An 18,472-nucleotide genomic window follows, 5' to 3' on the forward strand; every position below is an offset into this window, starting at 1 on the left:
TGGAGTTTCAGCTTTAGCATCAGTCCTTCCAAAGAAGACCCAGGACTGATCTCTTTTAGAATAGACTGGTTGGATCTCCTTGCAGTCCAAGGGACTCTCAAGAGTCTTCTCCAACACCACAGTTCAAAAGCATCAATTCTTTGACGCTCAGCTTTCTTCACAGTCCAACTTTCACATCCATACATGACTACTGGAAAAACAATAGCTTTGACTAGACGGACCTTTGTTGGCAAAGTAATGCCTCTGCTTTTCAATATGCTATCTAGGTTGGTCATAACTTTCCTTCCAAGGAGTAAGTGTCTTTTAATTTCACAGCTGCAATCACCATCTGCAGTGATTTTGGAGCCCAAAAATATAAAGTCTGACACTGTTTCCACTGTTTCCCCATCTATTTCCCATGAAGTGATGGGACTGGATGCCATGATCTTCGTTTTCTGAATGTTGAGCTTTAAGCCCACTTTTTCACTCTCCGCTTTCACTTTCATCAAGAGGCTTTTTAGTTCCTCTTCACTTTCTGCCATAAGGGTGGTGTCATCTGCATATCTGAGGTTATTGATATTTTTCTGAGCAATCTTGATTCCAGCTTGTGCTTCTTCCAGTCCAGCGTTTCTCATGATGTACTCTGCATATAAGTTAAATAAGCAGGGTGACAATATACAGCCTCGACGTACTCCTTTTCCTATTTGGAACCAGTCTGTTGTTCCATGTCCAGTTGCTTCCTGACCTGCATATAGGTTTCTCAAGAGGACTCAGAATGGTAGGGGGTAATTATTTTTCCTCCCCTATGATACCAACCTGGTGTCAGTGCAGGTATTAGTTCCCCTCTAATCACTCATTGTGCTAGTATCAGCGTAGATTCCCTAAGAGTGCAAATCTGGTTATTCCTTTAATTGAAACCTTCATTGGCTGGACCCCAGCATCTAGGAGAATACCCAAACAAAGTCCTTTATTGTCTGGTCCCGCTTACCTTTTAGGGCACCTTCATCAATTCCTCATCGACTCAAGGGCAAATCCCACAGAGATCCTTGTATATGGACCCTTGCACCATGCTCCCTCTCAGCTCTGTGTAGTGGCAGTTTAACTTATGCAGGTGCTACCGTGCACTGATTGGAGCCCATCAGCGGCCCGTATGAAATGAGAAATTCGACGTTATTGATAATGTCAGAACAGTGCATTCCTAAAATCAGCATAGCATCATTAGCACAAATTGTGCTTTAATGAAATTTATCTTAGACTGGATTTTTTAAAATCTGGCTATAATATAACCCCCAAAGAGGGATGAGATTTCCTCCGGTGTATCAATCTTTTCTCACTGCAGTGATTCAAAAATGTACTCAGTGATAATCGGGAAGGAAAAAAAAAGAACTTTCCTGAGAAGTGGGTTAACCATTAATAAACCTTTTTTTTTTTTAACCCTAAGGACTTCCTAAACGTTTTAATGTACTATTGTGCATTGGAACTCTCCAAAAGGGGGCTTGAAGGTGCAGCTTCTCTCTAAGTTAAACAGGGAAGCCTATATCTGGAGCAAAAATTAACAGCCGCCTTCAGTGGTGTTCCTCTGAATACAGTCTGGCTTCCCTCTCTTCCAGTAACTCTGTGTGTAGTAAATTATTCTTTCAGTTGTGCAGTAGTATTTAAGGGCTGTCTGCTTAAACTTTAATTGGTTAAGCAGTTACAAGCTCAAATTATAGAGTATGAAAAATATCACAATGGATCACAGTATTGTCAACTTTCCCCTGCAGAACCCTGACATTCTCAAGTTTAACAAAGCCCGTCCCTCTCCCACGTTAATTACCACAGTGTCCTTGAAACAGAATAGCATGGTTATTACTATGTCAAAGAGAGCATGCTTCCATCTCCTGCATGTCAGGAGCCCATGCGTGTGTGTGTGTGTGTGTGTGTGTGTGTGTGTGTGTTGTTGGAGGACACATAGATCTTAAAGTAAACCCCTCTTTTCTGTACACAACTGCCCAAGTGCCTTCATATATGTTCTTTCCACTCTGTCCAACTTCTCCTTTAAGTCTCGGATTGTGTCCCTTCCTCCAGAAAGTCTTCTCTCATTTCTTCCTCCTTGATTTCAGTGCCCTTGTCTGGGCTCCAATAACATTCCATTTATTAAGTCCACAAACACTTACTGGATAATTTCTACATCAGATACCAGTACTTGTTAATGGTGCTCAGATACTAGCTTGTTTGGGGCACAGGTAAGCCAACCTGGTCCTCAGGGAGGGGGCGCTATACACCCAGGGCTCTTAGCACCAGTTCCCAGGAGAGGCAAGAAGCCTCCTCCCACCTCATTCTCCCTACTGCTCCTCCAGCACCGCCCATCCATGCAAACCAGCAAATTCTCAGGAATACAGCCTGTGTGAATTCTGCCACTAAAACACGCCTTTTTTGCTCACACTGATTGAATTATTCTATTAAAAAAGCAACAACTACTACTGAATAATGAACTTTTATTCTAGCGTTAGTCTGTAATTAAAAGAGCTTGAATAAAATAGACAATTTTTAAACACCCTTTTTTTTCTACTGAATTTTTCACTCTGAATAAAGAATAATGTCCAAAAAAATCTTACTGTGATGTAAGCATTAAGCACTGTCAATTTGTTTTGACATAGTGGAACTTTGTTTTGATAAATTGCTTAAAATAAAACTTAACTTTGTTTGCCAAAATAGGGTGGGGAATGGAGATGATTTCCTGTTTCTCTGTAACAAACTTCAAGCAGAAAAATGTGTTTTAAATCCAGTAAGCAGAAAAGGACTTTCTGGGCACTTAGTTCCTAGCATTTTCTAATCAATATTTGGCTGTTTTTGCATTGTAATTAGTACCTTTCACCACAGGGGATCTTGAGATGAGTTCAAAGAATTGAACTCTTAAATAATCTATTAAATGATTCACTTTTGATCCTATTTGATGAGCATCCAGAGCATCCTCTGTGCAATTCATCTCACAACCACCAACTAATCAAGTTCTTTAGATGTATTTGGTTGCATGGGTAGAGACAAGAGAAACATTTGTTGTGTAGGAGTACTTGCAGTTTGATGGTGTTCATAAGTGTATGCTCCAAGCATCACTGGGGCACGAGAGAGTCATGCTACAGAACCTCCCCCACCTTGCTAGAAGTGTGTACAAAAAGATATTGGACAATCTTCTTTTCCTAAGAAAATGAATCTACTTTTATCTCCATAGCGAGAGTTAATAATTAAGATATAACAGAGTGTTAAGGGCATGGACTTTGAACTGAGACCACGTGGTTCAAATCTCAGCTCTGCCACTTAAATCTGTGTATCCTTAAGCAAGTTACTTAACCTCTCTGTGCCTTACTTTCTTCATCTGTAAATTGGGATCCTGATAAGAGTACTTACTTTCAGATATTGTGAGATAAACGAATTAACCAGTACATTTTTAGTGCCTAAAGTGGTGGTGGTGATAGTTTAGTTGCTAAGGTCGTGTCCGACTCTTTGCAACCCCATGGACTGTATAGCCCACCAGGCTCCTCTGTCCATGGGATTTCCCAGGCAAGAATACTGGAGTGGGTTGCCATTTCCTTTTCCAGGAGACCTTCCCCTCCCAAGGATTGAACCTGGGTCTCCTGCATTACAGATGGATTCTTTATCAACTGAGCCACCAGGGAAAACCTCTTCCCAATTCCTACCCTAACATTGGGCTGTTTTGGCAGCAGTTGTCTAAGCTATGATTCCCCTAAGGTGACTGAAAAAATAGAGCAGATATATATCTTTTAGTGGGAATCGAGGAAGACTTTCTCCAAATGCACACAGCTAGAAGCTAAAGTCAAAAATGGGAGATGATCACTTTAACCCATAAGTTGCCCTAGAGCAAACCACTTCCTTTCCAAACATGAATTTCTTTATAGATTGTTGAAAATAGTTAAGGCTCCATATAAGGATATAAACTGATGCCTGTCTTTACCAGATGCCAAATCTCTGAAAGGACTATCTCCGAAACAAAGTTTTTAACTCCTCAAAGCAAATTATGAATTTAGGGGAGAAATGAAAATTTTAAGGTCACCATTCTGTATTAAGTATGAGAGAAAGAGGAGTAAGGCAGGCTGTGGTTTATAATAAAAAGGAATGAAAATAAAAAGCAGGCTGCACTACCCTGGACAAAGGAGACCCTGTCTATTTCCAGTTCTGTCACTGACAAGCTCTGTGATGTGACCTTGAGAGAAACCCTCAACCTCTGGGAGATTCAATTTCGTCAGCTGTAAAATGAGGGCACTGACCAGATGATTTCTAAGATTTCTTACAGCTCAAACATCCTATGATTTTATGAAATAAAATAGATGTTAGAGGTTGTATATAGCAGGCTACTGAAGCAGGAAATGATCTTTTTGCAAGGATGTTACTGGTAGCTCGTGGAATCGAAGGGAAGGCTGGAGAACCAAACTCAGGATCAAGGCAGTTTGGAGGGGGTGGGTGGATCCTAGGGGCTCTAAAAGCAGGAATGATGCAATTTAACTGCCAGAATGAAGAACTCAAACAATATTTTCCATTCTCATGTCACTATAAATTCAAAGTCCTGAGAAAGTGGGTCAGATTCATCTAGTTCAGGTCACATGTCACCCCTTGGCTGATGGGCAAGAAACCTCGATTTACATACAGCCTTGCCAAGACATCGTTCAATGGACAAGACATAATTCCTAAGAGGAAAGTGGCTTAAGATCACAAAAGAAAGATAATGACAACCATTCAGCTCTTCACTACAAACACTGTGCCTATCTTTGTACTATCACACACTGATAATCACCTTTCTATGTAGAAATAGTTGGGCTATTTTCACAGTCCATCTGAAAATAGACATATCTTTAGAGGAAATGATGGCCCTATGACAACCCTGTGGACACCCATCATGAAATGCTGGACGAGGACACACGCTGATGAAGAGCCTTGCTGCTGCTAAGTCACTTCAGTCGTGTCCAACTCTGTGCGACCCCATAGACGGCAGCCCATCAGGCTCCCTCGTCCCTGGGATTCTCCAGGCAAGAACACTGGAGTGGGTTGCCATTTCCTTCTCCAATGCATGAGCTTTAGTGTGCCTCAAAAGGCTGTCCCGAGGGGGAAGCCTGTGTTTTGTTTTCAATCAGTTTCTCTCTGCACATCTCCTTAGGATGAGGAGCATTCTAGGAGGCACTCATCAGTTGTTTCCTCTTCTTCCATGTTTACAGAGACCTGTTTTCATTCTGACAGTCAATTTCTCTCCCTGCTTAAGGAACCAGGCCAATCTGAGTCCTTCTAACCCTGGTACTCAGCTGGTAAAGAATCTGCCTGCAATGCAGGTGACCCTGGTTCGATTCCTGGGTCAGGAAGATGCTCTGGAGAAAGGAACAGCTACTCACTCCAGTATTTTTGGGCTTCCCCGGTGGCTCAGCAGTAAAGAATCTGCCTGCAATGCAGGAGACCTGGGTTCGATCCCTGGGTTGGGAAGATCCCCTGGAGAAGGGAACGGCTACCCACTCCAGTATTCTGGCCTGGAGAATTCCATGGACTGTATAGCCCATGGGGTCACAGAGAGTCAAGACACGACTGAGCGACTTTCACTTTCACTTTCAAACCAGTCATAATGGTCTCAATCCCCCTGTGCTGTCATCGTTGGGTTTAAGGGTAGGTCTGTGACCCAATTGCCACCTGGCCTGGAAAAACTATGACTTAGCACGCACACTTGTGACCCAACTCTAGATGCTCTGACATGAGGAGAAGTCTTTCCAGAAGGGGGCTTCCTATAACAGCTTTTCACTTTTAAAAAGAACAGAGTGGTGGAAGAATGTGCTGTGGGGCCACCATTTAGTACAAACTGTCCTTGAAACCATGAGAGGGGAAGCCTGAAGACAATGCCAACAAGTAGAAGGCAGCAGAGAGGAAAAGGAGGAAAGGACCAGGTGCTCAGTGAGGGGAGTTCTTGAGTTCACCAGCTTGGGAAACACCCTACTCAGAATTCTGTAGGGTAAGATAATGCGTCTTCTTATAATTTATGTCACTTCAACTTGGGCCTGCTATTATCTGCAGATGAAAGTATCTCAAATGATAACCTAAATATTATATTCTTTCAATAAGCAATAAATTTATCTCCATATTTCCCTCTGGTAACAGCCTTAACTCTCGGGGTTGGGGAGGGAATAACTCATCCAGAAGACTTTGTGAAGTATTATTTTTGCCAAAATGGACTGTTTTTGCCCCACGCCCTTTCATGAACACTTCATCTTGTCCTTCAAATTAAAGAAGCTTCTAGTCCACTCTATCTTTACTAAGGTAATGATTCCTAGTTCATAGAGGATTTTAAAATGCATCCATTTGTTGTCATGCCTCTCCATTAATCAATAACATACCTATTTAGATTTTTCAAATGTAAGAACTTCCTTTCACCCATTATCCTAAGATTGCCACCCATCAGAATAGCACCAATAGTTGGAAATGGTTAAGAAAGATGTAGGGACTTCCTGGCGGTCCAGTGGCTAAGACTCTGCACTCCCAGTGCAGGGGGCCCTGGTTTGATCCTTGGTTAGGGAACTAGATCCCACATGCTTCGACTAAGAGTTTGTGTGCCACAATTGAGAGTCCACACACTGCAACTAAAGATCCCGCAAGTTGCAATTAAGACCCAGTACAGCAGTGTCCACAGGACTGGAAAAGATCAGTTTTCATTCCAATCCCAATGAAAGGCAGTGCCAAAGAATGTTCAAACTACTGCACAATTGCACTCATCTCACACACTAGCGGGAGAAGGCAATGGCAACCCACTCCAGTACTCTTGCCTGGAAAATCCCATAGATGGAGGAGCCTGGTAGGCTGCAGTCCATGGGGTCGCTAAGAGTCGGACGTGACTGAGCGACTTCACTTTCACTTTTCACTTTCATGCATTGGAGAAGGAAATGGCAGCCCACTCCAGTGATCTTGCCTGGAGAATCCCAGGATGGTGGGCTGCCGTCCATGGGGTCGCACAGAGTCGGACGTGACTAAAGTGACTTAGCAGCAGCAGCAGCAGCACACATTAGCAAAGTAGTGCTCAAAATTCTCCAAGCTGGATTTAGAAAAGGCAGAGGAACCAGAGATCAAATTGCCAACATCCATTGGATCGTAGAAAAAGCAAGAAAGTTTCAGAAAAACATCTACTTCTGCTTTATTGACTATGCCAAAGCCTTTAACTATGTGGATCACAACAAACTGTGGAAAATTCTTTAAGAAATGGGAATACCAGACCACCATACCTGCCTCCTGAGAAATGTGTATGCAGGCCAAGAAGCAACAGTTAGAACTGGACATGGAACAATACACTGGTTCCAAACCGGGAAAGGATTATGTCAAGGCTGTATATTGTCACCCTGCTTATTTAACTTATGTGCAGAGTACATCATGAGAAACGCTGGGCTTGATGAAACACAAGCTAGAATCAAGAGTGCCGGGAGAAATATCAATAACCTCAGATATGCAGATGACACCACCGTTATGGCAGAAAGTGAAGAGGAACTAAAGTGCCTCTTGATGAAACTGAAAGAGGAGAGTGAAAAAGTTGGCTTAAAGCTCAACATTCAGAAAACGAAGATCATGGCATCTGGTCCCTCACTTCATGGCAAATAAATGGGGAAACAATAGAAACAGTGACAGGCTTTATTTTTTGGGGCTCCAAGATCACTGCAGATGGTGACTGCAGCCATGAAATTAAAAGACGCTTGCTCCTTGGAAGAAAAGTTATGACCAACCTAGACAGCATATTAAAAAGCAGAGACATTACTTTGCCACAAAGGTCCTTCCAGTCAAAGGTATGGTTTTTCCAGTGGTCATGTATGGATGTGAGAGTTGGACTAGAAAGAAAGCTGAGCACCAAAGAACTGATGATTTTGAACTGTGGTGTTGGAGAAGACTCTTGAGAGTCCTTTGAACTGCAAGGAGATCCAATCAGTCCATTCTAAAGGAGATCAGTCCTGAATATTCATTGGAAGGACTGATGCCGAAGCTGAAACTCCCAATACTTTGGCCACCCTTTTGCGAAGAACTGACTCACTGGTAAAGACCCTGATGCTGGGAAAGATTGAAGGCAGGAGAAGAAGGTGAGGACAGAGGATGAGATGGTGGGATGGCATCACCAACTCGATGGACACGAGTTTGTGTAGACTCTGGGAGTTGGTGATGGACAGGGAGACCTGGTGTGCTGCAGTCCATGGGGTCACAAAGAGTTGGACATGACTGAGTGACTGAACTGAACAGCCAAATAATTAATTTTTTTTTTTTACAAAAAGAAAGAAATAGAAAAGAGAAGTGAAATAAAAATAGAGAAGGAAGTAAACAAAATCAAATCACAAGAATCAACTGTCAGAAAAATGAGTCTGAGTCTTTATTCTAGCATGTTTTATATGAAAGAAAAGAAATATAATTGGGAGAAAGAGCTATCTTCTGACAGAAGGAGAAAGGATGATGCAATTTATACAATATTTATCTCTTTTAAAATTTGATTTTATTAAATTTCAAGTAGGAACAAAAGTGTATTTTAAAATATGTGTAAGTTACATAGAATCACAACACAATGACTCCCATATATCCACTACCAAGTATACAAGAGAACACGGCAATGTGTTAGATGTCCCTGGCATGTAGATCCCCAGCCCCACTCCCTTCCACATGCCTTCGAGGTTAACATTGTGCCAAATTTACAACCAATATCTGTCAAACTCCATTGATGAGTATTGCAAAGGAGGAGCAGGTAGGGAGAAGTGAGTACCTGTCACTGGGGACTCGGAAGCTGGAAAAGATGTAATTCCTGGTCTCCTCCCAGTCTGGTGGAGAAACAGACATGAGTACAATGGTTGTGGTGTGAGGCAGGATGTGAGAAGGACTTTGATAAGAGGACTAAGCCCTAGGGAAGCACAGAAAAGAGACGTTATTCCAACTGGCATCAGCAGGGGCTGCTCCATGGACATGGTAGCCCATCTGCGTTTGAGGGGTGGAGAGGATTTCTGCAGATGGAAGGAAAGGGAACAGTCAGAAAGGAAGCTGGAGGAACAAGGTGGTCTGAAGAATGACTGCTCCATCCAGGATGACTAAGTATGCAGGGTGTGTGGAGAAGCAGAACTTGAAACTAGGATTGAAGTAAAGCTTGAAGGGAATCTTATGGAAAATGAAAATTCTGGAAATCAAAGGCGGCAGCTGTAAGTTTGGGCAATACTGTTTTCCACACAGAGATCCGGAGGGGTGCCCTCTACCTCTCTTCTCTCCCCGCTTCCCCTGCCGCACCCTCAGGCCACACCTGCATCAAATCATTGCCAAGTGCCACCAATTCTCCCCTGACACCCTCTCCTCTGGCCATCCCTCTTCCTTCCATGCTAATCCCACCATGTCTGCTCAGTATCTCAGCAATGTAGTCAGCCTTCCCTCTGGTGCCATTGTTCCCTGCCCGCTCCAGTTGACACCTGAATTCCTCTGGATGGAGAGCTGGGGTCCCCGCTACTCAGCAGGACACAGAGATCAAGGAGATAAGTGTGGGGCACAGCTGGCAAGGGTCGCCTGCTGTGAGAACCACAGACACACAGAGGATGAAGCTATAAGTCATACGGAGGGGGTATGAGATGGGTCAAGGTCAGAAGTGGAACCAGTGGAAAAGTGGGGTGTGCTAAAAGTCAGGCTCAGTGGTGTAGATTGGAAGCCTGGAGTCACACCAGACACCCAGGAACACGGGTTCATTTTTTTTGGAGCCAAGTGCGCAGGGAGCGGAGCAGAACTGGCTGGCTGAAGGAGAGACAGGCAGGACCAACAAGCCCAGGGACATTCCATCAGAAGACTCCTTCAAGGTCAGGTTTACCCAGGCTCCTCTTACTCCCAGGAGAGAGGACACTGGAGCTCTGGGCGGGAGCCGTTTTCTCAGGCACCCCCAAGTGTCTTGCGCCCTTCATCCCATCTTCACCCTGCAGTGTGAGTCCTGGGGGCAGCCCCAGCTTTGCAGCCCACCAGACCTCAACTGGAGCTAGATATTAGTCCAGAGATGACACGCTAACTGGTTAGCTTCCTGGAGGTAATGACACCTTGAGAGCTATTGTGAGGAGGAAATGAGTATACATAGCATGTGCCTGGTGTATAAGAAAGCTCAAGAAATAGTTCTTCATCCAACAAATATTTATTAAGCACCTACTTGTGAGCCGAGCGTTCTATCAGCTGCCAGGGATAGTATGATGAACAGAACCAGTCTAGGCAGGGAGACAGACCTTTGTTAATAATCATGAAAATAATTGTAAATGACAGATATGAAAAGGGCATGAGGGCTGAGCAAGCATAGATTTACTGAGGGATTAGGAAAACTCATCTTTCAGACCCTGCTCAGAAGTGGGCTTCCGGAGAAGCCTACCAGATCACCCTCAACTGGCAATGATTCTATCAGCCTGTGAATTCTCAGCAGGAAGCATGCAGCCTATTAATGACACATCTGACCATGGCACCTAGTATTATAATTAGTGACATGCATCTCCTGTCTCCTTCACATCATAGCCTGTGGGCAGACAGCAGGCCATCTACATCTTTCAGTGCTTCACAGTTTCAGTTAAAGTCTATTATTTTAATAAATAAGTGAAATCAGCTTTTAAAAGCTGCCACAATGTAACACAATTCGAAGCTTGATTTATGCTTTTTGTATGCCAAGTTCCCATTGATTTCCAAGTCATTTGTCAGAATATAGTAGGTGATATGCAAGGAAACAATAATTTGGCTTCTCAGAAATCATATAATGTCCATACCTCAGAGAGTGTGACACCCCTAAATTCCTGCTGAAGTATTCCAGATCTGAGCCTGACTCACCTATTAATCAGGGAAATACAAGCAAGAAAAAGTATGATTAGTAGAATTCCATTTGCCAAATCCTCAATCTCTAAATTTTTCAATTAGAACCTCAGTTTGTGAGCTAACAACAACAACAAAATATAGAGTACAAAAAAAAAAAACACCTTTATGTGCTGAAACATTCATTCCTGTTAGATTGCTTAATCAGACTCTACAGTTAAACTCTGAAAATCTACTCAGATAAGCAATTTTAGCCACATATTGACATTAGGAGATTAAGTTCCACCTTAACTCTCTGAAGATATGTTTCTTTCCTACATTCTTTTTTATTTCCTTTCCATTATGGTTTATCTCACGATACTGAGTGTAGTCGACTGAACTACCCAGTAGGACCTTATTGCTTATCCATTCTATATGTAATAGTTTGCACCTACTAACTCCAACCAACCAGTCCATCCTAAAGGAGATCAGTCCTGAGTGTTCATTGGAAGGACTGATGCTGAAGCTGAAACTCCAATACTTTGGCCACCTCATGCGAAGAGTTGACTCATTGGAAAAGACTGATGCAGGGAGAGATTGGGGGCAGGAGGAGAAGGGGATGACAGACAATGAGATGGCTGGATGGCATCACTGACTCGATGGACATGAGTTTGGGTAAACTCCAGGAGTTGGTGATGGACAGGGAGGCCTGGCATGCTGCGATTCATGGGGTCACAAAGAGTTGGACACGACTGAGCGACTGAACTGAACTAACTCCAAACTCCCAGCCCATCCCTCCCTACTCCCTCCCCTTTGTCACAAGACTTGTCACAAGTCTGTTCTCTCTGTCTCTTTTTGTTTTGCAGATAAATTCACTTGTGTCATATTTTAGATTCCACATATTATTGCTATTATTCAGTTGCTAAGTTGTTTCCAACTCATGGACAGCAGCATGTCAGGCTTCCCTGTCGTTCACCATCTCCTGGAGTTTGCTCAAACTCGTGTACATTGAGTTGATGGTGCCATCCAACCTTCTCATCCTCTGTTGTCCCCTTTTCCTCTTGCTTTCAATCTTTCCCAGCATCAGGGTCTTTCCCAATGAGTCGGCTCTTTGCATCAAATGGCCAAAATTTTGGAGCTTCAGCTTCAGTATCAGTCCTTCCAAGGAATATTCAGAGTTGATTTCCTTTAGGATTGACTGGCTTGATTTCCTTGCTAACCAAGGGACTCTCAAGAGTCTTCAGCACCACGGTTCCAAAGTAAGGATGATATATGGTATTTGTCTTTCTCTGACTTCACTTAGTATGATAATCTCCAGGCCCATCCATGTTGCTGCAAATGGCAATATTTCATTCTTTCTTATGGCTGAGTAGAATTCTATTGTATATATACAGCACATCTTCTTTATCCATTTGTCTGTTGATGGACATTTTGATTGTTTCCATGTCTTGGCAATTGTGAGTAGAGCTGCTATGAACATTGGGGGTGCATGTATCATTTTGAATTGTAGTTTTGTCTGGGTATATGCCCAGGAGTGGGATTTCTGGATCATATGGGTGGTTCTATTTTTAGTTATTTGAGGACTCTCCATATTGTTTTCCACAATGGCTGCACCAATTTACATTCTTACCAACACTGTAGGAGGATTCCTTTTTCTCTACACCCTCTCCAGCCTTTATGGTTTGTAGACTTTTTAATTATGGCCATTCTGACTAGTGTGGGGAGATACCTCATTGTAGTTTTGATTTACATTTCTCTAATAATTAGAAATGTTGAGCATCTTTTCGTGTGCCGCCGAAGAATTGACGCTTTTGAAGTGTGGTGTTGGAGAAGACTCTTGAGAGTCCCTTGAACTGCAAGGGGATCCAACCAGTCCATTCTAAAGGAGATCAGCCCTGGGATTTCTTTGGAAGGAATGATGCTAAAGCTGAAACTCCAGTACTTTGGCCACCTCATGTGAAGAGTTGACTCATTGGAAAAGACTGATGCTGGGAGGAATTGGGGGCAGGAGGAGAAGGGGACGACAGAGGATGAGATGGCTGGATAGTATCACTGACTTGATGGACGTGAGTCTGAGTGAACTCCGGGAGTTGGTGATGGACAGGGAGGCTTGGCATGCTGCGATTCATGGGGTTGCAAAGAGTTGGACATGACTGAGCAACTGAACTGAACTGAATGCCTTCTTTGGAGAAAGTCTACCTTCTGCTCATTTTTCGATTGGGTTGTTTGTTTTTTTATTGTTGAGTTGTATGAGCTGTTGTATATTTTGGAAATTAAGCCCTTGTTGGTCACATAATTTTCAAAAATTAATATTTTCTCCTATTCCATTGGTTGTCTTTTCATTTTGTTTATGGCTTCCTTTGCCGTGCAAAAGCTTGTAAGTTTGATTAGGTCCCATTTATTTATTTTTGCTTTTATTTCTATTGCTTTAGAAGATCAACCTAAGAAAACATTGGTACAATTTATGTCAGAGAATGTTTTGCCCATGTTCTCCTCTAGGAACTTTATGGTGTCATATATTATGTTTAAGTCTTTAAGCCATTTTGAGGTTATTTTTGTGTATGGTGTGAGGGTGTGTTCTAACTTCATTGATTTTCATGCAGCTGTCCAATTTTCCCAGCATCACTTGCTGAAGAGACTGTCTTTTTCCCATTGTGTATTCTTGCTTCCTTCATTGAAGATTAATTGACCGTAGCTGCGTGAGTTTACTTCCGGGCTCTCTATTCTGCTCCATTGATCCATATGTCTGCTTTGGTGCCAGTACTGGTACCACACTGTTTTGATCACAGTTCCTTTATAGTGTTGTCTGAAGTCTGGGAGGGTTATGCCTCCTGCTTTTTTTCTGGTTTTGCTTTGTTTTTCCCCCTGAGGGTTGCTTTGGCAATTCTGGGTCTTTTATGGTTCCATGTAAATTTAAGGATTATTTGTTCTAGTTCTGTGAAAAATGTCATGAGAAATTTGATAGGGATCACATTAAATCTGTAGATTGCTCTAAGTAGTAAGGCCATTTTAATCCTTTGGAAGATATTTTCCTATTTTTCAAAGTTAAGAACTGTCCTTTTGTTTATATCTAATTTTAGTGTAATTAATATTTATAATAACTCTTGACATCAGTGACAGCTATAAAAAGATGACTACCAAAAGAAACAAAGGAAACATGTTGTTATTAGATTTAAATATTCATATATTTCACTTAAATTCATTTTATTTTGGTATCTTTGAACTTTTTAAACATCTCAGTGCTGAAAAGAGGCAAGATTTACAGATGCAAGCAAATGTATAAACAACCAACCCAGATCCTCTTAAGCAATTTGTAAAATAGGAAAAATCCATCTGTTTAAGAAAACACATTAAATCAGGATCTGCAATGTGGGATGATGAGAGAAAGCATTTTCATCCTCAACCTTGTTTTTGGTATCTCAAAATCAAATTTGGGGGCTACTGTAAGCTGTATAATGGTAGATAAACAAAGGAAGTAAGTGTTCTCTTTCCATGGGTTTCATCAGCTTGTTTCTCATGACTCATAGTTCCTTTCTGAAAAAACTCTCTTTCCTTTGATCTCCTGGGTAAAATGAGTGCTGTTGAGTTAGTTCCCATCAACCAGTCAGCATTTCTACTGGTTCCTATAGTGCAGCCTCAGCTGTACCAAATATTTACCAGTTAACTCATTCCCAGAATAGAGTTATGAGTACTCTTCAGAAGGCTTCAGTCCAAATTGCCCAGAGGAGTTCATAAGGATAGTCTGAAGATTTAAGAAACAAAGGCAAATATTATTCACACAAAAATACTGTTGACCTGAAAATAATTAATGGAAAAAAATTTAAAACCATTTATTAAAACTATGTCTTATAAGAACACAAGAAAACTTCCTAAAGTCACTGATTAAAGGCTCTTTCCAATCCTTTGTTATACCACGGAGCCTCCTTTATGGCCCCAAGAAGACAGTGTGGTTAGTGGTAATAAACTTCTCAGCCTAGGAGCCAGGAAACCTAGGGTCTCTTCCAGCCTCTGCCACTATATTTTTGGGGCTTATTTTCCACTTCTATAAAATAAAAATGCAAGTGTTTATGCACTACTAGAGAAACACAGAAGTTGGAATTTATCAATTCACTTGACAAATACTCAATGGACATCAGTTAAATACTAGGCAACATGTGAAAGGGTCTCCCCATTGTGCTCCCCAAGTTCCTATGAGGGCCTCTATCATGTTACTTGACACTCTATTGGAATTAGGGATTCCCTCATCTAATTCTTCCACTGACTGCTGTTATTTTGCCAATGAGTAGCAGAATTTTGGAGAAGGAAATGGCAACCCACTCCAGTGTTCTTGCCTGGAGAATCCCAGGGATGGAGGAGCCTTGTGGGCTGCCGTCTTTGGGGTCACAGAGTTGGACATGACTGAAGTGACTTAGCAGCAGCAGCAGAATTTTTGGCACACAGTAGGTACTCTAAAAGTATTTGGTGAGTGAACAAAGGAGAGTCTTCCTTCATATGCAAGGCTGAATATCCCAGAATGAGGACCTCAATGAGAAATATCAAGCATAACAGCCAGTAACATTTCATTAAAACATTATGACACTATCGTCTCCCTAGGAATTTTGCCCTAAGACCCAAGCAGGCAGACCTGACTCTCTCTAGTCCTGAAGACAGAGGGATCCTTGGCACTTAGTTTCCAGTTTGGTGCACTGAGCCACCTATGCAGGATCCCCTTGGTTGACTCTCCCGATCTGCTCTCCCCTTCTGTCCACCTTGCTTGGTGCTTGGGAGACCAGCCCATATGAACTGTCTCAATCTAGCTCCAGAGTCCCCCGGCTCTGGTTGGGTTTGGCCAGTGGAGAGTACTCGACATTGAGAAGAAAGAACAGTCAAATCGGGCTATTAATTCTCTCTCCTCAGGGCAACCACAGGCTGTCGTGTCCATGACCAAAAGCCACCGCTCCTATCAGGCAGTCCTGCGCACGTATTCTTTCTGCGTGTGTACGTGTGTCCCTCTCTCCCTGTCCCTCTGAGTTCTTTGTCTCTTTGGTCTTAGGGACAGTAGCAGTGCCCCACTGTCACGAGTCCTAGGCTGCCACACTGTCCTGTTCTGGTTTTCCCACATGCTGACTTAAAAGGCCCTTTATGAAACTCTCCCCAAATTATTCAATATGAGTATATCATCCATTTCCTGCCAGGACCCAGGTATTATAAACACTAAGCACCATAAAAGAATACTAAGAAATGCTAGTTTCCCATTTTGTCCCAATTTTTATACCTCTTACAATGGTTATCAATAGTGCCTTTCACAAAATAGCTACTTAATAAATATTTGTTGAATGAAAGAAAAAGATTTCTAGGACACTTCTGATCACAGTTTTGTATTCAAATGCATGGAAATCAATGTGCATTCATCCAGGTTAATAAAATACAAACTTTAGGGAAATTTTTATTTCAGTAGTTGAGGGTCAATGAGTAGTTCTACTTTACAAATTTACATTCTCTCTTTTCTCATGTTCTGAGTGAAACAGTGAAGCCTGCTGGACTTCTGACTCAGTCCCAGGGAACAGTGCCAAGAGATGAGCTGACATCTCAGGGCACATGTTGTTCAACAGACTAAGAGATTAGTTTACTGGTCCTTACTAGACCTTGGAGGAAATAGTGATTTTATTTCATGCTATCTAATTCATATGAACCAATTTTGAAAGTTCATCACATTCTATCTCCTATGTGCTACATGCATGGTAAGTCACTTCAGTCATGTCAGACTCAGTGACCCTACGGACTGTAGCCTGCCAGACTCCTCTGTCCATGGGATTCTTCAGGTGAAAATACTGGAGTGGGTTGCCATTTCCTCCTCCAGGGGATCTTCCCAGCAATTGAACCCGTGTCTCTTATGTCTCCTGCATTGGCAGGAGGCTTCTTTACCACTGGCGCCACCTGGGAAGCCCTCTATCTGCTACATCCAGACAGGAATGCAATTTGAAGTTAACTATACCTCCTTGGATCTATTCGAGTTTATTATAAATAGCCAAATCATGGATAAAACTGAAGCATCACTCACCGTGTATGTTGATCTTGCTGAGGCACCGCAGAAGTAACTTCTAGTTCTGGTATTGGAGGAAGCACGTCCTTGACTGGAGTCATCGGCAGCCTCTTTGTGGTCTCTGCTATTTAATAAAGAGAGCTGTTCTAGTCTTTATTTAGTCAACAGCAATGCAAAAGCAGACACAGTATATTCTACTGTAGTAAGAGAACTATGCCCTGGGTCTAAATAGGATTTTGGCAGTTTCTACCACTCACTCAATTTCCTGTCTGCAGCTCTGACACTTTTCACCCATTTCTCTCAACTTTGTATCTTCCCTTTCATTCCTCCTCTCCCACCGCCTTCTGGGCACAAGATCTGAAGTATAGTGAAGGAGGAGCAAAGTAAAGAAAAAAACTTAAAGTACAACATCAAGTAGCAAGAAAAAATTTTGGTTTAGAAAGTACAAACATTTCCCTCTATCGTATATTGTTTAAATATGTCCCTAAGAAGAATATTAATGACATCCTTGATTTCAGGGACAATTTTACCAAAAAGCAAACTTACAGATAATGATAAAGTCTAGCCTGCTCTGCTATGACTCTGTGACTTTATAAAATTCTTCTGATATTATCTTCAACTGACTTCAAGTAGGAGACAAAATTTTCTGTTCATGGTTCGGTGGTGTTGCTCTCATTCCACTGGGGTCCTGAGTCTTGCTTTTCTAGTTTTTATATTGAAACTTGAGTTCTACATAATACATGTGATTTTTTTGCTTCACAGATGTCTCTGCTTTTTATACAAAGCCCTGAACATGGATGGAAATGAGGTGACCTATAATTTAAAGAGAAATTTGGGTAGTTGTTTCTTAAGATGAGAAATCAAATAGGAAGATAAGGGTAATCAGGAATATGATACTTTTTGTCCAAGAGGGCGATTAAACACTGATGTGATTGACTGGAAGATACTGTCAAATTTTCTCTCAAAATGTAATTCCTTTAATTAGAAAAAAAAAATTTGATAACAGAAACTTATTTGGGGGATTTAATTTTCTAAATAAGGAACACATTTACATGATTTAAAGATTTTAAGCTATAAACGGATACTGAGTGAATATTGCCTATTAACCCATCTCTCAGACAATCACTTCGCACGATATCACATATTTCCTTCCCTTCTGGATAGATAGGTAGATAGATGATACATTTGTACATTTATGTTACTAAAATGTTTTTGTCCTTCCCACAACTGGCGAAATACTGTATATATCTATATCATGAATGATACATCTTGTGGATCTTTGCACATAAGTATTTCCTTATTCTTTTTTACAACTTCCTGATATTCCACAGTATGGATGTATCACCATGTCTTTAAATAGCCTCTTGTTTAGATGGTGTCTAATCTTTTGATCTTGCAAATGCACTAGCAGTAAACATTGTATATAAGCCATTTCTCTGCTATATGAGTACATCTATACGATAAATTCCTAGAAATGGAGTTACTGGCTCAAAGTGTTTGTACATTCATAATTTTGATCGTTATTACATAGTTATTGCCAAATTACCTATCATAGAAGTTGTACCAATTTCACCTCTCAGTTTACCTTAGTGAAATATGAGTACCTCTTGCCCTTTGCCATAGAGTATGATGTCTACTTCCGGATTTTTGTCAATCTGATAGATGAAAGTGAAGTGGTATCTCAGGGTAACTTTA

At 41.7% G+C, this 18,472-nt stretch overlaps 1 protein-coding gene across 2 annotated transcripts in view; it reads right to left on the reverse strand.

Moving 5' to 3' along the window:
• Positions 1–14,174: 14,174 nt before the first annotated feature.
• The window catches only part of TMEM156 (transmembrane protein 156), a 42,602-nt gene continuing 38,304 nt past the window's right edge, over positions 14,175–18,472 (reverse strand). Inside the window, exons 6-7 of one of the 2 annotated variants that reach the window (XM_005897342.3) lie at positions 16,796–16,898; positions 14,175–14,497 (exon numbers count right to left, since the gene is read on the reverse strand). In XM_005897342.3, coding sequence (XP_005897404.1) covers positions 14,485–14,497; positions 16,796–16,898 — 116 coding nt within the window. In that variant the 3' untranslated portion in view covers positions 14,175–14,484. Of the gene's footprint in view, positions 14,498–16,795; positions 16,902–18,472 lie in introns of both variants that reach the window. The other variant, XM_014478702.2, reaches the window with a different exon arrangement.

Source organism: Bos mutus, chromosome 6, assembly GCF_027580195.1.
Source record: "Bos mutus isolate GX-2022 chromosome 6, NWIPB_WYAK_1.1, whole genome shotgun sequence".
NCBI lineage: Eukaryota > Metazoa > Chordata > Mammalia > Artiodactyla > Bovidae > Bos > Bos mutus.